This window comes from Urocampus carinirostris, chromosome 18, assembly GCF_059441175.1.
Source record: "Urocampus carinirostris isolate Australia breed hairy pipefish chromosome 18, RoL_Ucar_1.0, whole genome shotgun sequence".
Lineage (NCBI taxonomy): Eukaryota > Metazoa > Chordata > Actinopteri > Syngnathiformes > Syngnathidae > Urocampus > Urocampus carinirostris.
In genome coordinates this window covers 25,606,300-25,628,716 of record NC_142366.1, presented here as the reverse complement: position 1 = coordinate 25,628,716, position 22,417 = coordinate 25,606,300, and the positions used below count along the sequence as shown (strand labels likewise).

The 22,417-nt window shown below is 42.1% G+C and overlaps 2 protein-coding genes across 2 annotated transcripts in view; one reads left to right on the top strand and one right to left on the bottom strand.

Annotated features, from left to right (window-relative positions):
- Positions 1-290: 290 nt before the first annotated feature.
- LOC148348720 (voltage-gated potassium channel regulatory subunit KCNG3-like) lies at positions 291-10,335 on the bottom strand. Its single transcript, XM_088322301.1, has 3 exons — positions 10,102-10,335; positions 3,449-4,032; positions 291-1,666 (listed from the first exon to the last, which is right to left on the bottom strand). Exons 2-3 carry the CDS (start codon positions 4,021-4,023, stop codon positions 1,039-1,041), a joined length of 1,203 nt encoding a protein of 400 aa, XP_088178427.1. The 5' UTR covers positions 4,024-4,032; positions 10,102-10,335; the 3' UTR covers positions 291-1,038.
- A 4,946-nt stretch (positions 10,336-15,281) lies between these two features.
- The window catches only part of ubr2 (ubiquitin protein ligase E3 component n-recognin 2), a 63,453-nt gene continuing 56,317 nt past the window's right edge, over positions 15,282-22,417 (top strand). The window contains exons 1-3 of the mRNA XM_088322038.1: positions 15,282-15,383; positions 19,083-19,366; positions 21,498-21,576. Coding sequence (XP_088178164.1) covers positions 15,297-15,383; positions 19,083-19,366; positions 21,498-21,576 — 450 coding nt within the window. The 5' untranslated portion in view covers positions 15,282-15,296. The remainder of the gene's footprint in view (positions 15,384-19,082; positions 19,367-21,497; positions 21,577-22,417) is intronic.

Sequence of the window (22,417 nt, the reverse complement as noted above, 5' to 3'; positions counted from 1 at the left end):
CTACCGACCCGTTTTTACCGTCCGATCGCTCGCTACGGAAGATCCACTTCCGTGTTCGGAGCACCATCCGAGTATAAGAGCGACTTGCTTCCAGCGCCTAGCAAAGACCGGATGGTGGGCGTAGCCCTTTCTCTTTCCTCCAATAAAGCTTGTGAGAAACATATTCAACATTTGTCACTGTAGGGTTTTAACATTTACTAAACTGAATCTGACTCCGAAGACACTTCACGTGTCCTTACAGTTGGAGCATGCCCAGAAGTCGGAGAAATTATTGAGCCGAGCGCCGAATATAGTCCACATATTAATTTATTTAGCCATATCAAAGAGTTGAACAAATCAGGTCTCTGCCTGTGCCAATTTTACAATCGTGTGCAGGAGACGACGGGGGCTTCCAGGGTTGCCCACTCTTATGACACATGGCCATGAAATGTTCACACCCCTTGACCAAGCCTCTGGCTGATTGGTCCGCGGTCGTCAATGCAAATTTTCCAACCATGATTGAAGAATGGGAGGAGGGGTGATAGGACATGCCAGGGACCTACTCCCAACAGTCCAGGCGAGGTGATAAGTCACTGTTATCTGTACAGACTGAAACCCAAAACAGATTCCAAAGCACAGGCATTTTAAGACATCCTTAAAAAGTTCCACTCAAGGCTGAGGTCAAACTTAGGACAAGTACTTTGAGTATATGTAGAATAGAAGAGCGTATAAAATAGTATATAACTTCATCACCAAGACAAAATTTCTGTTTTCGAATTGTGACTAGTACTTTGACTAACAATTGTGTGATAATGAAATAAGATCTAGGTGGTTAGGATTTGGCGGGTTTACTGTGGGTATCCCGGTTCGATCCCTATTGCCATCATTGTTATGCAAGTGTGTTCAGTGATAGATCTCGAAGAAACACTAACTGCACTGATATATGTGCATTTCCAATTATTTCCGTACGTAGGCCGATATCTGGCCAATTTTGGGTTTTGAGGTACGGCTTATAGTCCTGGAAATTACGGTATTCGCGGCTGAAATCTTCAGTTCTCCTCAGTCGATGAAATCGGTGGAGGAACCTCGGACGTATCGCGCCGAGCGCACCTTCAGTTCGTGGTAGCACTGCACAAAACTGTGGTAGATGAAGGTAATGGGCAAAGCCAACAGCACGATACCGCTCACCACACAAACCCCACCCAGGACCCGACCCGCCACGGTCACCGGGTACATGTCTCCGTAGCCCACCGTGGTCATGGAGATGATGACCCACCAACTGGCCGCAGGGATGCTGGTGTAGTCCTGGTTGCCTCCTTCCAGGAGCTGGGCCAGGGCGCTGAAGATGGCCATGGCCACAAAGATGAAGACCAGGAGCATGACCATCTCCCGGTAGCATCTCCTCAGGGTCAGGCCCAGGGTCTGCAGGCCCAGGAAGTGGCGCGCTAGCTTGATCACCCAGAAGATCCTCATGATCCGCAGAACCCGCAGAGTCACGCCGGCTCGCTGGAGCTGCGAGTTCTCCCCCGTCAGGACGGTAGCGGTGACGGAGACGTAATATGGGGTGATGGCGAGAAGGTCGATGATGTTCAAGGGGCGGCGCACAAACTGGCATTTGTCCCGGGACACGATGAAACGGACGATGCATTCGGCGGTGAACCAGCCGATGCACACCGCCTCGATGATTCTGGGGACAACAGGAAGAGGGGAAATGAATCGAGGCAGCCATAATGGGAAATTACTCAGTCTACGGCAGAAACTGTTCAATAATGTCATGATTACTGACTGGCATCACCTGTGCCAGCTCATTTGGCGCCAGCCTCTGCGGGCTACCTGATTGGTTCCCTGTCCCTTTTTATACCCAGTCCGTTCACTCTCCAGGTGTCAGTCCGTCAGCGAACCTCTGTTGTTACAAGGCAAGCATTTTGACCCTGAATCGCGCCTATCCTGTTTTTGCACCTGTTTTCTACCTGTCTGTTCCTGATCTCCCCGTCTGTCTCTGGCTACGACCTGTTTTTGATTCTGACCACGTTTTTGCTCTCCTGTCCCAGCTTATGACCCGTTTTTGATCCCGACCACGTTTTTGCTCTCATCTCCCGGCTATCAACCTATTTTTTCCGTCCCTGTTACCGCCATCTCCCACTACTGAAGATCGACTTCAATTCGATTTTTTGAGCGACTTGCTTGCCGCGTCCAGCAAGCCCCCCTTCCTCTTTCTATCAATAAAACTTGTGGTTAACGTTAATGTGACTAGCATCACCTGTGCCTGCTCATTTGGCGCCAGCCACTGCGGACTACCTGCTTGGTTCCCTGTCCCTTTTTATACCCAGTCCATTCACTCTCCGGGTGTCGTTCCGTCAGCGAACCTCTGTTGTTACAAGGCAAGCACTTTGACCCTGACTCCCGCCTATCCCGTTTTTGCACCTGTTTTCTACCTGTCTGTTCCTGATCTCCCTGTCTGTCTCTGACCTGTGTTTGATTCTGACCACGTCTGCTCTCCTGTCCTGGCTATTGACCTGTTTTTCCGTCCTTGACACCGCCATCGCTCGCTACGGAAGATGCACTTCCGGGTTCGGATCACAATCCGAGTCCTAGAGCGATTTGCTTCCCGCGTCTAGCAAACACCGGATTGTGGGCGCAGCTCATTCTCTCTTTTAATAAAACTTGTGGTAAAGCTCACACAAGTGGGTCCTGTTTCCGTCCTGGTCCTGACATAAGCTTTTGTCCCCTGTTGTCAGTTCGTCTGCGAACCTCAGTGTCATGATTGCCGATTCAGTAGTATTCAGAGTGTGACTGCCGAATTGGCTGATGAACTCTTTTTAAACCCAAGACTTCCAAGAGATCCCTGTCAGATCGTTATGCAAACCGTTGCGCCCAACTCGGCAAGCTCTCAGACTCTGTTCCTGCCCTGTTTTCGCTGCCTGATCCTCGTTGCCAACCTGTTCCCAGACCTGATTCTGCCCTGTTCTGCCTTCCCGTTATTCAATCTGTTTCGCCCCGCTACCTGCCTGACACCCGTTGCCAACCTCGTTTCAAAACTTGACACCGTCCTTGATCTCCCGTCCCGGCTAACGACTTGAATTTCCCGCCTGTCGTCGACCATCCTCGCTCGTGGCACTTCCGCGTCTCCTGCTACCCTTGTCCGTCAACCATCGGATCGTGGAGGCAAGCCCTACTCTACCTCTTTATTAATAAAAACTGAGAAAACGAGCGCTATTGGGTCTTGTGTCTGTTTCTGGTCTGTGACACTCAGTGAATATTAGGCAAGCCTTTTTCGACCATGACTCCCTCCCGTTTTTGCTCCCTTCTGTCTTTTTACTTGCACTCGAGTAACTATTTGGATGACTACCTTTTACCTCTACTTGAGTCATATTGTTCTGAAGTACACGAGTCACATTTTTGGCTTCTCTGGCCTCACCAGACAGGAACATCAACCCGAATATTTTCTCGTTCCTGACGATGGATCTACCTGTGTTCATCCGTGGTCTCGGCCGTACTCCACTCGGGTAGAGTGCTGGCGCACAGCATCACCATGGAAACCAGGACAAACAGCACAGACACGGAAGCCAAGATTTGCGCCGCCACGGAAGAATTCGGTTCCTCGAAGGTTCTCCTCATCCTCTCCAGCCAATGGTCCGAAGGTTCCTCTGGACTTTGCGGTTCCTCTTCGGGGAAGAAGTGGACGAAACAGTCGGAGAGTCGCTCGTCCAGGCGGCGTTGGCAACAAAGCTGAAGGTCGGCGCTCTCCAGACCCCAGTAGAGCATCTCGTTGTAGAAGGACAGCTCGCACATGTGAGGAACGAACCTCAACTTGCCGTGCTGAAGGTACAGCATGATGAAGCTGAAGGCCTCGGAATGGCGGTCGAAGAAGAACTCGTTCCTGTCCCGGTCGTAATCGTCGCAGAGTTCCAGGAGTTCGCTCTCCGACACGCAGCGGTACAGGCGACCGAGTCGGCTCAGGGGAAGGTGCTTCATCAGTTCCACCGAGAAGGGGAACCTGCGACCGCCCACGTTCAGGGTGCAGAAGCTGCTTCCGAACTTCATCTTCGGAACCTGAAAAAGAAAATCAGAAACGGGGAAGAAAGTCTCTTCAGGTCCTTGACCGTTGGATTTTCTCCTGTTTCCTGTTGGCATATCCTGTCCGGTATTGTTCTTGTCTATTTTGTCCTGTTTAATATCGGTTGCCAGTTTTGTTCCCGTCTATTTTTGTCCTGGTTAATATTCTCTCCTGTTTTCGTTCCTGTCTAGTTTGTCCTGTTTAATTTCAATATCCTGTTTTGATATCAATCCTGTCCGTCCAATTGTTTAATATCAGTTTCGAGTTTTGTTCTTGTCTATTTTTGTCTTGGTTATTATTCTCTGCAGTTTTCGTTCCCGTCTAGTTGATCCTGTTTAATTTCGTTATCGTGTTTCACTATCAATCCTGTCTGTCCCGTTGTTAAATCTCAATTTCCAGTTTCGTTCCCGTCTAGTTTGACCTGTTTAATTTCGATATCCTGTTTTGATATGAATCCTGTGCGTCCAATTGTTTAATATCAGTTTCCAGTTTCGTTCCCGTCTATTTTTGTCCTGGTTATTATTCTCTGCAGTTTTCGTTCCCGTCTAGTTGATCCTGTTTAATTTCGTTATCGTGTTTCACTATCAATCCTGTCTGTCCCGTTGTTAAATCTCAATTTCCAGTTTCGTTCCCGTCTAGTTTGTCCTGTTTAATTTCGATATCCTCTTTTGATTGTCGTGATTGCTGATTTGGAGCACCTGCGACGGCTTGATTGGCGCCAACAGCCTGGACAGCTGATTGGTGGACACTCCCCTTTTAAACCTCCGGCTTCCTCTCAGTGACTGTCAGATCGTTGCGAACTGTTGCATTTCGCTCAGTGAGCATTCCCGTTTTTGCTAAAGCCTTTTCCTGCCTGATCTTCGTTATTGACCTGTTTCTCGACCTGATTACACCCGTTCTGCCTGCCTCCTGTTACCTGACTCGTTTTGCCCCGTTACCTGTCTGCATCCTGCCTACGACCCTGCTTACGAACACGACGTCGCCTTTGATCTCCAGCCCCGGCCTGTCTCCGTCCGACACGGAAGTGTCACTCCCGCCTCGCTCGCTCCTGTTGTCTGTCAGTCCTCGGATCAAGCAAACAAGCCTTACTCTCCCTCTCTTTTCAAATAAAAACTGAGAAACGTGCGCTATTGAGTCCTGTGTCCGTTTCTGGTCTGTGACATTGATATCAATTCCTGTCTGTCCCGTTGTTAAATATCAATTTCCAGTTTTTGGTCCCGACCACGTTTGCTCTGCCGTCCCGGCTTACGACTCCTTTCTGACCCTGACCACGTTTTTGCTTTCCTGTCCCTGCTTATGACTCATTTCTGACCCAGACCAGGTTTTTGCTCTCCTGTCCTGGCTATCGGCCTGTTTTCCGCTCCTGACACCGCCATTGCTCGCCATCGCTCGCCACGGAAGTCCCACTTCCGCATTCAGAGCGACCTGCTTCCCGCACCCAGCAAACACCACATGGTGGGCGCTACCCTTCCTCTTTCCTTCAATAAAACTTAACGCTACGCGATTGGGTCCTGATTCTGTTCCGGTCCTGACACAACTGGGACAGAATCTACTCTCCAAATACATTCAATTCTTTGATTTCTGTATCCATCAACGGTTTTTTTGTAACTGTAATCCAAAAAGTGTTTGCCAGTGCAACAGATGTCCCCATGTAACTCATTTCATGCAAATGAGTGGAATTTTAATCAACAGGGGGCGCTGCCAAGTGATGCACACGCGCCGCTTTTGGAAAAATAATCTGCTTACGTTTTCATCATGATGCCTGGTGCGCACGAGAAAACTCCACAAAAACGTAATTATCGAAGATCTTAAATCACGTCCAATATTATGATATACAGTATTTTCCGCACTATAAGGCGCACCGCACTATAAGGGCATGAAATTGAGATTACAGTAAAAGTATTGTGGTAATTCGTGAAAGTCTCAAAGATTGTATGCAACAGGAATCGAACCTAGGTCGCGGTGGTGAGAGTGTCGACACTAGACCATAAAACGGGGTTCATACACCTATTTCATGGCCATATTCTGTCATAATTACTGATGTGACTCAGCTGTGCCTGCCAACCGCCACGGGTTCTGATTGGCTCCCTGTCACTATTTGAATCCATTCCTGTCCGTCCCCTTTTGTCAGTCCGTCTGCGAACCTTAGTGAATACTAGGCAAAACTTTTTCGACCCTGACTCCCAACTGCTTTTTGCTCCCGTCTGTTTCCCGGCTTCGACCCGTTTCTGATCCTGACCTTGTCTGTTCTCCCTTCCCGGCTTTCGACCTCTTTTTTGTCCCTGACTTCTGTTCTAATTGGCTCTGTGTCAGTATTTGAACTGAGTCCTGTCAATTCCATGTTTTCAGTCTGTCTGCGAATCTCCGTGTGTACTAGGCAAGCCTTTTTTGACCCTGACTCCAACCTGTCCTGTTTTTTCTCCCGTTTGTATTCAGCTACAACCTGTTTTGATCCCAATCACGTCTACTCTCCTGTTTTGGCTTACGACTCGTTTCCAACCCTGACCACGTCTTGCTCTCCCAGTCCCGGCTACCGACCAGTTTTCTGCGCCGGACTCCGCCATCGATCGTTGTCAGTCCTGCTGCGAACCTCAGTAAACACTAGGCAAGCCATTTTCGACCCTGACTCCCACCTGTCCCTTTTTTGCTCCTGTCTGTTCCCGGCTTCGACCCGTTTTTTTATCCTGACCACGTCTACTCTCCTGTTCTGGATACGACTTGTTTCCAACCCCGACCACGTCTTGCTCTCCCAGTCCCGGCTACCGACCAGTTTTCCGCGCCGGACTCCGCCATCGATCGTTGTCAGTCCTGCTGCGAACCTCTGTTAACAATAGGCAAGCCATTTTCGACCCTGACTCCCACCTGTCCAGTTTTTTGCTCCTGTCTGTTCCCGGCTTCGACCCGTTTTTGATCCTGACCACGTTTACTCTCACGTCCCGGTTTTCGACCTATTTTTCTCCCCGACCACGTTTACTCTCTTTTCCTGGCTTACGACAACCACGTTTTTGCTCTCCTGTCCCGGCTACCGACCTGTTTTTCCATCCCTGACACTAGATCCACTTCCGTGTTCATATCACGATCTGAGTACAAGAGCAACTTGCTTCCAGCGAACACCGGATCGTGGGCGCAGCCCTTCCTTTTTTCCTCCAATAAAACTTGTGAGAAACGGCACGCAGTTGGGTCCTGTTTCCGTTCTGGTCCTGAAAAATTCCAGCACTTTTCAAGCACTTTAAAAGCCAACGTTCCCATTATTTTTTGAGTACCTTTAAAAGAAGAATCCCAGTGCTAATAAAACAGCTTTTCATGACTAATGTTAAGTGGCTTTCTTGCTGCTAGCCTATACTTTGTGCTATTTTTAGCCGAGGATCTAGGATCTTTTTGTGTCACCAGGCTGCTATAAACTGACACGAATTCTGCCGTTCAATGCACACGGAGCTTAAATAGGTCACACTTGTTTACTAACGCGGGAAAAGCCACCGTAGGTGCTGGGTAATGGAAAACAAAAATAGAAAGTACTGTTTGTATAAAAAGCAAAAAAATGATTGATAGTGATTGCTCCCAAGCAGCGTGCATCCAATCTTTGTATCTTAGAGACTGCTGGTCTTATAATCCTTGTTTTAATTATTTGAATTGATATTTTCTTAGGGCAGCACGGCGGCGCAGTGGTTAGCGGTCATGGGTTCAAATCCAGCTACCACACTTCCTGTGCGGAGTTTGCATGTTCTCCCCGTGCTTGCGTGGGTTTCCTCCGGGCACTCCGGTTTCCTCCCACGTTCCAAAAACATGCATTTCAGGTGAATTGGCCGGTCCAAATTGTCCCTAGGTGCGAGTGAGTTGTCTGTCCCCGTGTGCCCTGCGATTGGCTGGCAACCCGTTCAGGGTGTCCCCTGCCCACTGCCCGATGATTGCTGGGATGGGCTCCCGCACCCCCGCGACCCTACTGAGGATAAGCGGTGCAGCTGATGAGATGAGATATTTTCTTACGAAGATTTGTGACTAAATAGGTTCAAATAGAATTGTTGATCGGTATTTTTTTCTATTCATTTATTTATTGCGTTGAAGAGATCGTATTTTTTAGTTTTATTATATCGTTTTGCATTTTCAGGGATTTTGCGTCTCTTTCTTTCTCATTCTACCTTTCTTTCTAGCTATGTTTTTGTTCTTTCTTTTTTCTTTCTTTCTTTCTCTCTTTCTTTCTAGATCTTTTTCTTTATCTCTTTCTTTATCTCTTCCTTTCGTTCTTTATCTCTTTCTTTCTGGAATTCTTTCTTTCTTTCTTTATCTCCTTCTTTCTTTATCTCTTTCTTTCGTTCTTTATCTCTTTCTTTCTGTAATTATTTCTTTCTTTCTTTATCTCCTTTTTTCTTTATCTCTTCCTTTCTTTCTTTATCTCTTTATTTATCTCGTTTCCTTCTTTTCTTTGTTTCTTTGCTCCTGTCTGTTTGTCTGTCTGTTTGTCGGTCTGTTTGTCTCTCTTTCTTCTTGTCTTTCTGTCTTTTTGTCTTTCTTTATCGCTTTATCTCTTTCTTTCGTTCTTTCTTTCTTTCCGTCTTTCTGTTTTAATTTCTTCTTTGTCTCTTTCTTTCTTTCTTTGTTTCTTTCTTTCTTTGTATCTTTATCTCTTTCTTTATCTCTTTCTTTATCTCTTTCTTTATCTCTTTATCTCTTTCTTTCTTACTTTCTTTATCTCTTCCTTTCGTTCTTTATCTCTTTCTTTCTGTAATTCTTTCTTTCTTTCTTTATCTCTTTCTTTCTGTAATTATTTCTTTCTTTCTTTATCTCTTTCTTTATCTCTTCCTTTCTTTCTTTATCTCTTTCTTTCATTCTTTATCTCTTTCTTTCTGTAATTATTTCTTTCTTTCTTTATCTCCTTCTTTCTTTATCTCTTCCTTTCTTTCTTTATCTCTTTATTCATCTTGTTTCCTTCTTTTCCTTGTTTCTTTGCTCCTGTCTGTTTGTCTGTCTGTTTGTCGGTCTGTTTGTCTCTCTTTCTTCTTGTCTTTCTGTCTTTTTGTCTTTCTTTATCGCTTTATCTCTTTCTTTCGTTCTTTCTTTCTTTCCGTCTTTCTGTTTTCATTTCTTCTTTGTCTCTTTCTTTCTTTCTTTGTTTCTTTCTTTCTTTGTATCTTTCTTTCTTTATCTCTTTCTGTATCTCTTTCTTTATCTCTTTATCTCTTTCTTTCTTACTTTCTTTATCTCTTCCTTTTGTTCTTTATCTCTTTCTTTCTGTAATTATTTCTTTCTTTCTTTATCTCTTTCTTTCTTTCTTTCTTTATCTCTTCCTTTCTTTCTTTATCTCTTTCTTTCTGTAATTATTTCTTTCTTTCCTTATCTCTTTCTTTCTTTATCTCTTCCTTTCTTTCTTTATCTATTTATTTATCTCGTTTCCTTCTTTTCTTTGTTTCTTTGCTCCTGTCCGTTTGTCTGTCTGGTTGTCGGTCTGTTTGTCTCTCTTTCTTTTTGTCTTTCTGTCTTTTTGTCTTTCTTTATTGCTTTATCTCTTTCTTTCTTTCTGTCTTTCTGTCTTTCTGTTTTCATCTCTTCTTTGTCTCTTTCTTTCTTTATTTGTATCTTTCTTTCTTTATCTCTTTCTTTATCTCTTTATCTCTTTCTTTCTTTATCTCTTTTTTCTGTCTCTATCTCGTTCTTCTTTTCTTTGTTTCTTTGTTCCTTTCTGTCTGTTTGTCTCTCCTTTTTTGTCTTTCTGTTTTTTGTCTTTCTTTATCGCTTTATTTATTTCTCTTTCTTTCTTTGTTTATTTCCTATTTTTCTTTCCCTTTCTTTCTTTTCTTTTTGTCTTTATCTCTTCCTTATCCCTTTCCTTCCTCATCTCTTTCCTTACTTATCCCTTTCTTTCGTTCTTTCTTTCTTTCTTTCTTTCTCTCTTTATTATTTCTGTATTTCTTTCTTGCTTGCTTTATCTCTTGATTTATTCTTTCTTTATGTCTTTCTTTCTCGCAACCTCCCTCACTCCTTTCTCCGTCTCGATGATCTCTTTATTGCCCTTTCTTTCTCTCCCTCGTTCAGTCGAAGAGACAGAGTATTGGGACGAGGGCGAAACTCACCTTCAAGGATCTTCACATTTCCCGGGAACTTGTCACTCTTTCAGCAGCCCACACGATGAACTTCCAAGAGTGACATTCCGGCGAGCTCCTGCCTTCTTTTCCCAATTGTCGGAAAAATGTCCCATGATTTTTTGGGTGGGAGGAAAAAGAGGAAAAGAGGCGATTGGGAGCAGAAGCTCCGGCATAAATTGTTCTCAGCGAGTGATGAGAGTGAGACTCTCTTGTCCTCTTCCACCTCCCTCATCCTCTTCTCGTCCTTCTTGTCAGTGAGGTGTCGTCCGCGAACGTAACGGCTTTATGAGCCGACTCTCTACCGATAAGGAGTCGGCGCCACTCAAAGTCTTCTCTCGCAGCCTTTTTTATTTTCTGTGTCTCTCTCTCTTTCTCTCTCTTTTATTCTGTTTTTCTTTGTCTCTCTTTTTCATTTCTTTTCCTGTGCACATTATGAATCTAGGTAATTACTTAATTTCTACTCTATTTCTTTCTCTCTTTCTCTCTCCCTCTCTTTAACTCGATTTCTCTTTATTTATCTCTTGTTTCTTTTTTCCTAGATTTTTACTTCTTTTACTCTTCCCGCGTTGTTCTCTCTCTTTTCCTTTTCTTCTCTTGTCTTCTTTTGACTAGACCCCTAGCCTTTTCTTCTTGTTTTTTCCCCCTGTTTACCCATTTTTTTTCTTTCTTGTTTTGCTTCATCCCCCCCACCCCCTTTTTGAAATGATTAATCTCATAATGTGACATTACTATGGCTATTATACCGATTACAGGAACCAATTGAAAGAGCAGTTTGGGAGCCGAAAGAGTCGACTCCTTCTAGTGAGCCGGGCCAAAAGAGACACTTCTTTGAAAAGATCCGTAATTGCCATCAATTCCTTCTGGGGTTTGTCGTCCCTTCCTCTGTCAACCCTATCTCACTCTCTTTTTACTTTCTTTATCTGTCTTTCTCTCTCTCTGTCACTCTCTGTCTCTGTGTCTAACTGTGTCCCACTTTGTCTGTCTTTTTTTCTTTTTTCTTTCTTTTTTCCTTTCTTTCTTTCGTTCTTTCTCTTTCTTTATTTCTTTCTTTTTTATCTCTTTCTTCCTTTCTTTCTTGATCTTTCTTTCTTTCTCTTTCTTCTCTCTCTCTCTTTCTTTTTCGCTCTTTGTTTCTCTCTTTGTTTCTCTCTCTCTCTATTTGTTTTCTCTCTTTCTCTCACTTTCTTTTTTCTTTCTTTCTTTCTTTCTTTCTTTCTTTTTCTCTTTCTTTCCGTCTTTCTTTCATTCTTTCTTTCTTTCTCTCTTTCTCTCTTTCTCTCTTTCTTTCCCTCTTCTCTCTCTCTTTGTTTCTTTCCTTCTTTCTTCTCTCTCTCTCTTTCTTTCTTTCTTTCCTTCTTTCTTCTCTCTCTCTTTCTTTTTCACTCTTTCTTTCTATTTCCTTTTCTCTTTCTTTCTCTTTATTTTCTCATTCTCTCTCTTTCATTCTCTCTTTCTTTCTCTCTTTTCTTTTTCTTTTTTTCTGCTTCTTCCTTTTTTTGCCATGCTTTGATGAAAAATCGTGAAATAATATAATCTACTCTACTCTATCCCTGCCTCTCTCTCGCTCTTTCTCCTTAATTCAGTTTCTCTATCTTTATCTCACTTTCATTTGGTTTCTTTGTTCTTTCTTTTCTCCCTTTCTTCTTTTTTCTCTCTTTACTCATTTTTCCTCTTATTTTCTTTTTGTTTTGCTTCATTTCCCCCCCTTTCGAAGTGATTAATTTCATAATTTAACATTAATATGGCTATTAGGAACAAAACCAATTGAAAGAGCTGTTTGAGAGCCGAAAGAGTCGACTCTCTCTGGTGAGCCGAGCCAAAAGAGGCACTTCTCCAAAGAGATGGGGAATTGTCAGAAGCTCCTTCTGGGGGTTTGTGGTCCCCTCTTCCGTCCTCCTTCTCATATTTCCTCCTCATCAGACTTTCGCCATCTCTCATATGAAAGATTGATTGAGTAGATGTCATTATTTCATGATATTTCATCAAATCTTGGCCCGAAAAGAAATCACTTTCATTTAGAACGTGCACAGAGTAATAGCGCCCCCTTCTGGGTTTAAAAACGGCAAGAGATTCAATAGATTTTAATCAAAGGACATTGAGTGTTATTTAGCGCCTCCCAGTGGTAAATTCATTAAAAAATTGATTTGAATAATAAACGAAAACTATCCGAAAAACTGGAGAGCTATCCTATTCTCTCATTTGCATTTATGAATAATTCCGACATGAAAATTATATATTTGTTTTTAGATAGGTTGGTGTCATCAAATAAGTTGCAAAAAACTCAGATTTCAAGCAAAATGATAAGTCCTTGATTTGATATTTGCTTTTGTAGTTTTCTTGAGTATTTTTGTAGTTCTAACGGAGATGTATTTATGTTCTCTAGTATTTCTGTAATAGTATTTTATCATACTTTAGTTGTAGCATTTCTGTCGTATTTTCATTGGAGTATTTTTTTCGTAATACTGCAGTATTTTTGTAGCATTTCTGTATTACAGTAACACTGTACTCGTATGTGTCAAGAACCGGAACAGGATCAGGACCCAAACGCGTGACGTTTCTCACACAGGCTTTTATTTTACGGGAAATGGGGAGTCATGCACGTCAGGTCTGGAGTGAAAAGATAGGAAGCCAGAGGCCGACAGATCGATAACAATTGCCCGAGGAGATATCGGACGGATGGGGTCGATACCGGACAGGACGGGACGGACAGGAATGATAATGAAACAGGATATCGAAAATTAACAGGACAAACTACACGGCAATGAAAACTGGAGAGAATAATAAACAGGACAAAAATAGACGGAAACAAAACTGGAAACCGAAATTAAACAGGACAAAAATCAACAGGAACAATACCGGACAGGAAATCCCAACAGGAAACAGAACCGAGTCAAAACCCACGTCTTGCGGAGAAGAGGTTCGTTGGCGGTCTGACAAACAAAGAATGAGAACACTGAGCTTAAATAGACGGAAATTCAATCTGTCAATGAGCCGCAGCTGGCGCCACACGGACGGGGCCAAATGGGCGCCATGGCAACCGTGACCGCAAGGCTTCCTGATTGTCAAAAAATTTCAGGAAAAATGGAAAAAAGAAAAACGAGAAAGCTACATAAACCACAAAACCAAGTAACAGAAAACAAAAGACATATTCAGAAAGGAGTGAGAAGAAGCATAGCTTTTTAGCTCTCACCCCTTTACAAAAACAAAACAAATATAAATATATGTACATATATACACCGACATATATGCATATAAACTTATACAATCCTACATGGTTAAATATATATTTATATATCTGAATACATATTCAGATATTTAAATATACACAAATCCACATTTGGTTTACCTTTAGTGTAACCTGCCTTGAGCTGGTTTAGCGGAGTAGCGGGTGGATGCAGAGGTGGGGGAGGAGACAGCAGACGCTGCTTTCTGGTGGCTACACTTTGCTATTGCATATTTTCTTTCCTTGATTTTTTCCAATGCTGAGTTTTTGAGTTTGTGCAGCCCTTTGAGACTCCTTAAGATTAAGATTAAGATGAGTTTTACCATTGTCAAGTTTTTTTCGTCCAGTCGTCACTAAAGCTTTTGTCTTCCTCTACCTCGTTGTTGTTTTGCGTCTTGGGCCCTTTGAGACTTCATTTCCGGATCGCGGTCTTCGGTGTCCCATTACCGCCTACTTAAGTGTGTGTTCAATCGTGTCTTCTAAATCCGGTTATTGGAAGAAAAACCACAAAGAAACCATTATGAGCCATCTTCCATCCGGACCACTGTCAGCAATCCTCACTACAGAGGGAAGTCATTTCGGTAGTTGATGTTGCTTATTGAAGGGATGCTGGGTATTTTTTGCGCCTCCTAGTGGTTAATTGGGAAGGAGCAGTTTGGTTTGAGTCTCTGTAGGTTGTTTTCTCCCTTGAGCTTTTTAGCACCAGTTTTCGTTTGCACTTCACCAGGGGCGCTCAGGAAGTAGATTGTGATTTACTGTCATGGTTCAGTGCCTGTAGTTGCTCTATTTCTCCAAGAGGTGGAAGCATTACACATAGCTCCTCTGCCTAGTTAGCCAACCTCTACAATGAATACTCCAGGCTCCCAATTTATGTTGCTGAGTCGTTTTTGATTCACACGCCAAGACTTTTCATCCCAATTCTTTCTTCTTCTCGTACCAAGATCATCCACTCCAACAATCTTCTAAAAGAAGAATCTCCTTTTTTAAGATTTAATCCACCCCAAAACCCCCTCTTAAGTTTTCCTTCCTCAGCTGTCCCAGTTTTACTCTCAAATCATTTTTTATTGAATAATTATACCCTATTGGCTTTTATCACATCCTAGTTTTAGGTCTCTTGTGTCCTGCATTTGGGTCCGTCAACATCCTGGTGGATCACAGGAAAATGTATTAGGTGTATTGTATTTGTTTTCAAACACTGCCATCTAGTGGTCAAATGCAGCATGAGGGCATGAACGTCATGATTGCTCATGCTGCAATAACAAATTGGAGAACTCCAAACATTGTTGATGAAAGGTGTAATTGATCACAATTCTCAATGTTTGCCAAGATTTGCTAGATGCTGTCTCAATCAGATGCTAAGATTATAATTTTTTGTGTTTGTTACTTCTTTATGTGACCAAATACATAAAAAACCTGATGATATATGCATAGTAGGCGGAGTTTCACATGAATATTAAACAGTTAATGAACCCTTTCCCTCTAAATACTCATTGAAAAGTGTGCCGACTTATTATATACAATAAAGAGTTTGCATGTTCTGAGTCACAAGAACAGAAATTAAAATTGGAGTATCATGTATGGGAAATTTTTGACTGAAAAATATTTACTCTAGTCAGTCTCAATAACAATGTTTTTTTTCCCCCAAACAAAGATGGCGGCGCCGGTGGATTGTTTTGTCACGTGACCAAGTGCCCGGATGTCCGACTTCAAGAATTGCCGAAGTATTGGATTCGAGACTGTATCGGTCATACCAAAAATCAAACATTTTTTTTTCACTCACTCTCAAATAATTCACAACAAGCGAACTAAAAAGTGGAATAAAAACACTTAAAAAAAAACTAAAAGAAAGAGAATTACTGTACTCAGACGATTGTTGATATTCGACGTCTTGGCCCCGCCCCCTGGCAATTATTTCCGCTTCCGGGTTCTTCCTCTTCGCCAGAGAGCTGCGGTAAGAAAGATGGCTGAGGCAGAGCCAGATAGGAGAACCCTAACGTCCGATTTATGTTCGGAATTCTTGAATTTCTCCGCCAAAGACACCGCCTCGGTAAGCGTTTTTTACCGACTGTCAGTTCTGGCAACCATTACCCCGTCGACCATATTATGTCCCTCAGCTGTTTCGGCTGCCTAACGTGATGTTTGAAGGATTAATCTCCCCGATCACTAGGTTACCGAAAGCTAATGCTAACGTTAGCTTCTGCTTGGGGATGTATACAACATCTGGATGACAGGTGAATTGTGACAAAAACAGATCGTCAGCTTGTCAGTCTGAATTTCTAACGTGAGCGCAAAGTGACTTGATTTTACAGCGTTTAAAACTGCTCTATTTAACTGTATTTGATTACAACAACCTTTAATGATCAGTATAGTTGGTGATAATTTCAATGTTCGCTTCGCATATTCCAAGGTACGTTAAAATGGCTTCCTTTATTTGCAATTACAATCTTGAGTGAACTTCACCCAAAATGTAGTCGTTAGCAATTTCCAACTGTCATAACTGACACGGAGACCGGTAATGGTTGAGAACTATACGTGGGATTAAACGATTGGACGATAACAATGGAATAAAATATAAGATGTGAAGTCCGACTGCTGTATTATAACGTTTTCATTGCCAGACGTTTCTGTCACAATATAAAGTGGAGGTCCTAACCAATTGTTGTCATTTTTGAAGTTTTATAGATAATTGATTTATGTCACAAAGGACACAATCAAAGGACACCTTCAACCTTAATCTTTCATAGAGAAAAGGGATGTTTCTAGCGTTTGACATTGTTTAGTAAACGACAATTCAAGCCAAGTGAAGCCATGTTTATTTGTCTAGTCCTTAATCACAGAGAGTCTCAAAGGGCTGCACAAATCAAAGACTATTGCAAACTACAGGCTATTATGACACCATCCCCTGATCTAAAACCTACACGAGGGCAAGGAAAAACTCAAAAACCTCAGGATGAGTCAAGCCGAGTCCTGTTTATTTGTTTGGCCCTTAATCACAAAGGGTCTCAAAGGGCTTCACATATCAAAGACTATTGCAAACTACAGACTATTTTGACACCATCCCCTGATCTAAAACCTAAATGAGGCCAAGGAAAAACTCAAAAACTTCAAGTCAAGTCGTGTATATTTGTTTGGCCCTTAATCACAAAGAGTTTCAAAGGGCTTCACATATCAAATACTATTGCAAACTACAGACTATTTTGACACCATCCCCTGATCTAAAACCTAAATGAGGCCAAGGAAGAACTCAAAAACGTCAAGTCATGCTTATTTGTTTGGCCCTTAAACGGCTGCACACACCACAGATTATTGCAAATTACAGACTATTATGACATCATCCCCTCATCTAAAACCTAAATGAGGCCAAGGAAAAACTCAAACTTCAAGTCAAGTCATGTTTATTTGTTTGGCCCTTAATCACAAAGAGTCTCAAAGGGCTGCACAGATCAAATACTATTGCAAACTACAGCCTATTATGACACCATCCCCTGATCTGAAACCTACATGAGGGCAAATATTAAATATTGTCAACATAAAATATAGGTTATTCATATGCTATAGACTAAAAGTGTGTTTTAAGCTTAGAATTAAACCGTTCCACTGGCTCCCTAATGGTGTGTAAGTGTGTGTGTGAATGGGTAAGTGTGAAGCACATTGTAAAGCGCTTTGGGGGGTCTTCATTAACTTGAAAAGTGCTATGGAAATGCAGACTTTTTGCCATTTTTTCCGGGCTGGCAGCACTTTGTGGTCCAGATTGAACTAATCTGTATATCACCGATTCTCAGCGGGTGACGCTAACAAAGACCGACAGAGCCGATTAATCCCTGCTCTGTTGACTGAACATGTACCTGCCATTTGCAGAGCTACCAAATACTAAGAATCTAACGGAAAATTACAAAATTTGTATATTCCTTGAAAACTATGGAACAAATGATCATCTTTTTGGAATTGAAAATGTCAATTGTTACAAATAGAATAGAATATACCTTTTTATTGTCATTGTTACAACATGGGTTAAATATATTGTGACAACAAAATTGGACGTGGCACTCTAGGTCCACATTTTACAGCGAGGATAAAAGAAAACAAAGAAGATAACGGAACAAAGAAGACAAATAAGTTGATTGTTACACATATTAAACAGTGATAGGCATACCAAATTTGTACGAGGAAATTATAAATGATGACTACTTTGTTGTTTTCAGTTATTTTTTTAAGTGATAAGATTGTCTAAGAACCACTTTCAACCTAAAATGAAATGATCTGCATTTATATATATATGTATATATATATATATATATATAGCGCTTTTCAAGTCAATGACTTCCCAAAGCGCTTTACAGTGTGCTTCACATTTCCCAATAGCGGCCTTGCAGCCATGTAAGACGCTAACCTGCTTATTGGGCGTATTAGGGGTTCAGTGTCTTACCCAAGGACACTTCAACATGTAACACGGACCAGCCGGGATTCGAACTGGGATCCCTTGATCCCAAGACGAGCGCTCTACCTCCTGAGCTACTGCCGCCGCCAACGGTACTCGTGAATGCGACTAGGATGTCTTTAGTTCCTAATCTGAAAATGTTCTTTATCCATTGTTGGGAATTAATTAGTAAAATGTATCGTTTACCAAATTGTTCGAATTAGTTATGGGACTCCATTCACCAAACAGCAACATATCTGCATAACGTGGGAATAATGTGTTCACAATTCACGGATCCCTTAACCGCCTGGGTCGTTGGGGCAATACTTCTAATGATGTGTCTTGTCCAAGTACAGCCTGCCAACACATACTTATTCCCTAAAATAAGTAAGTGAGGGCTTTCTCAATGTGTGGTTATAGATCTGATAAAAGCCTCTCCTCCTGATGTATGGTGATTTATCATACTGAAATTATTCCCAGAGGCTTGATACTCACCAAAAACCCTTAATAATCTTTTTTTTTTGTAAGACAAGAAATATGTAGTTTTAGATTTTGGCACTCAGGGACAATGCCATCTGATTGGTGCAGAACAATTGGCAACGGGAGAGGATGTCTACAAAACGTGATGTTAGTGTTCGAATAGCGCTTCACCTATTTAGCATTTTAAGGTTGGATTCGTCCACCTTTGAGGTTTTTGAGTTTTTCCTTGCCCTCATGTAGGTTTTAGATCAGGGGATGGTGTGATAATAGTCTATGGTTTGCAATCATTTGTGGTCTGTGCAGCCCTTTAAGACTCTTTGTGATTAAGGGCGTCACAAATAAACAGGACTTGACTTGAGGTTTTTGAGTTTTTCCTTGCCCTTATGTAGGTTTCAGATCAGGGGATGGCGTCATAATCGTCCGTGGTTTGCAATAATCTGTGGTCTGTGCAGCCCTTTGAGACTCCTTGTGATTAAGGGCGTCACAAATAAACTTGACTTGACTCAACTTGACTCATCCTGAGGTTTTTGAGTTTTTCCTTGCCCTCATGTGGGTTTTAGATCAGCGAATGGCGTCATAATCGTCCCTGGTTTGCAATCATCTGTGGTCTGTGCAGCCCTTTGAGACTCCTTGTGATTAAGGTCGTCACAAACTAACAGGACTTGACCTGGGAACACTACACGTTTTGTGCCGAATTGATATAAAATTGGACTTTTGGAATACCTTTGAAGTCAAGTCACATTTATTTGTATAGCCCTTAATCACAGAAAGCCCCAAAGGACTGCACAGGTTACTATTCAAAGTAAATAGGCATTCTACTTTTTAAATAAATGTCGCAATTGTTTTCAGCGGTGGTTGGCAGAAGGAAACCTCCAGGCGGAGATTTATCGTCACTTGGCAGAAAACGTCCCCAGAATCCTCTGCTTGGGGCCCAGCGGCTGCAGTAGCAGGGAGGAGCAGCGAGAGGAACAGAGGGAAGAACTGGCTTGTCAGCTCCTCCTCTTGGCTCCCTTGGAGTGGCTGCTGCTGGGCGAAGATCCAGCAATAGGCCTCCCTCATCTGCAGGAGAAGAGTCTGCCGTCGCCCCTGTGTGGACATGTCTTCAAAGTGGGGGAGCCGACCTATTCCTGCAGGTAAAACTGAATAAATACAAGCTGTTAGTGTTCTGAGTGAATGAACACATGCACGTTATCACTTTCTGGTTGATATATTTAATATATAACCTCTGACATTAGTTGACTGGCGTTCGAGGTAACTGCAACCTGATTAACAGGATGGCCTCGGGGTGCTGTGTTGTAGTTTAGCAATAGCGGAGTGTATGATGTCACACGCTAGGCCAAAAGTTGGACGTCCCTGCAGCAGATTACACCACCTCGATTTAAGTAGATAGCGAGTCCACTTCCTCTCCGCTTCCCGCAGGCTTTTGTGTGTCTGCCTAACAGCGCTGAAGCCGGGTAGCTCCACGTTAGCGTCCGGGATGCTAGACGTGAGCCACGTTTCCGTAAAACACAGCAAACGGCACTCCCTGTACGCTTTGATGTTTTTCACCAGCACAGCCAGTTCTTCGGTCTTATTTGGTATAGGGTTCACATTTACCGTAATTACGGACGGTACCGAAGACTTATAACGCCGCTAGCTGCTTAGCCTTAGCCTTAGCTCCGGCTCTGCATCCACGACAAGGAGTTGATTTTTATGCGTTAAAACCCATAACCATAGTGTAGAAAGTCATCCAAAATGTAGTTGTCAAACGGGACGAAAAACACCGAAGATAGAAGCAGATAATAAAAACAATAAATCACAAAAAGAGCGAAATAACACGGAGATGCTGGAAAGGCTCCTATGATGTTACATGTTCTGCAGCGCAGACTATAAAATAACAAGAGGCCAAAGAGTTGGGTCCTGGAGAAAACTGTTATTTTGCAATTTTTAGTAAGGATGAACGTTGGAGGAAATAGTTTTCATAATCATTTGCATATCCCCTGTAATACATGCCAAGCCTGGTAGTCAGGAATAGGCATAGAGCGATATAAAAATGAAGAAGAACCTCAGTATCATAGTATTAAAATGATGGCCCCGAAATGCAAATGCATAAAACAGGAATGGAAATGTCATTGTTTTGACGTGAATTGTGTAGATCCGAGGAGAAACATTTTTCGGAGGGAAGGAGGGTATCGTGAGATTTCAGAGATTGTACTCAGGCAATTGATAAAATAGTTTGCACGGGTGGAAGTACTGTATTTATTTGTGTATAACATTTATCATTTATTTTTTAACTCAAAAGTTTGGCTGCGCGTTTTGGGTTGTAAAGGTTCACGGATCCCTTAATTACCGGGGTCGTCGGAGCACCATTTCCTGTTTCTTGTGTCTTTTCCTCTTCTTCCCATCACATCACTCCTTCCCCTTCTCTCGGTAATCACACCAGAGCACGTGCGTTCGCGTGTGGGAGCAAAGTAAACAAGTTAATTGAAGCATTTCACTTCAGAGAACATGTGTTAGCTGCCCTTTGCTGCGCACGCTCTCTTGCAGAAAGAAACAAGTGGTCTTTACCAGTGACAGACATCTATCTAGACATCTATCTATCTATCTAGACATTTATTTATCTGGACATTTATCTATCTAGACATTTATCTATCTAGACATCGATCTAGACATCTATCTTTCTATCTAGACATCTATCTTTTTAGACATGTATCTATCTTTCTATCTAGACAACTATCCATCTATCTATCTAGACATCTTTCTATCTAGACATCTATCTATCTATTCCACTAGGAGGCGCTGAATAATACCACTTACCCTTTAAACTTTCATATTAAGGTGGGAGCCTAAAACTATTATCCCACGAGGCGCAGTTGTCCGGTACTACAGTTATCTGAGTAATCTTATTAAGTATGTTTTTATCAGATACATTTCCCCCAAAAATGCGACTTATACTCCAGATGTGACTTGTACATGTTTTTTCCTTCTTAATTACTGTATACTGTACATTTTGGCTGGTGCCACTTACACTCCTTAAAGACTTATAGTCCAGAGAATACTGTAATTTTGTTATTGGCTGAAAGAAGGGAACAAGTTGGTGGGCCACCGTGCTTATAAAACCCTACGGGAACCCTACGGATGCTGAGCACTAGCCTTCCAAGCACAATCTGCAATTTGAATTTGCCTTTTCATTTGAAGGTGTTTGGGTTTTGCAGCTTCACTGTCACTTGGTGAATGCAGTATTTCTTCCCAATAATATTTCTTTTTGTCTTTATTTTTTTGTAGGGACTGTGCAGCCGACCCCACCTGTGTTTTGTGCATGCAGTGTTTCCTGGGCAGCGCTCATAAAGATCATCGATACAGAGTGAGTGTACTCGGCGCCAGGGAATATATCGTAAGAGTATCGAGGATATCGGATATGTGCAATTTTTGTCGTATCTTAACCACTCGATGTTGATAAACAAATACATGTCTGTATGATGTTACCTGTCGTATCCAAGAGGACAGCTTCATCCGACTAGTCGAATCCAGCTTTTTCAGCGCTTTTGGCTCCCAAACAGCTTTTTTTTAGGGATATATTATCAATAATAATAAACCATTATGCACCAAATTATTTAGTAAATAGTAATTTCATAGGTTTTGCAAGGGATCCCTGCAAAACACGTAAACTATAAATATTTACAGATGTACAAAAAATGGTAAAATATAACATTTTCGCTTTTTACACACTGAACAGATTTAAAGTTGAGCAACAACGCAAAATCTCTGAAAATGCAAAACAATAGAATACAAATGAATGATATTAACCTTTCAGTGCTGTAAATAAATGGTATTTACAACTCTGTTTTACCCAATTTGAACACAGATCTTCTGAAAAGGATGCACAAATATACATTAAAAGAAGTATTTGTGAACAAGTGTGATCTATGAACGCTGTATGTGCATTGTTTAAGAAGAATGGCAGAATTCATATCAGTTTACAGCTGCCCATTGTCACAAATAGATCGTATATCATAGAAAGAAACACTGCAAAATAGCACGAAGTATGCGCTTAACATTAAGATTGCGACTTTTTAAGCTGACAATTTTTTTGAATTTTGCTTGAAAAAGGTATATAAACCCCGAAAGAGGCATTTTTATAGAGCTTAAACAACACGTTTTTGTATCTATACACAAAACTGAAATGCCAGGGGGTGAAACAAATT

Excerpts from the sequence above, each read along its gene's own strand:
- LOC148348720 (XM_088322301.1), bottom strand. The coding sequence starts at position 4,023 with ATGAAGTTCGGAAGCAGCTTCTGCACCCTGAACGTGGGCGGTCGCAGG. Across the intron at positions 1,667-3,448 it reads GAGACCACGGATGAACACAG|AATCATCGAGGCGGTGTGCA; the intron begins GTAGATCCATCG and ends TGTTGTCCCCAG.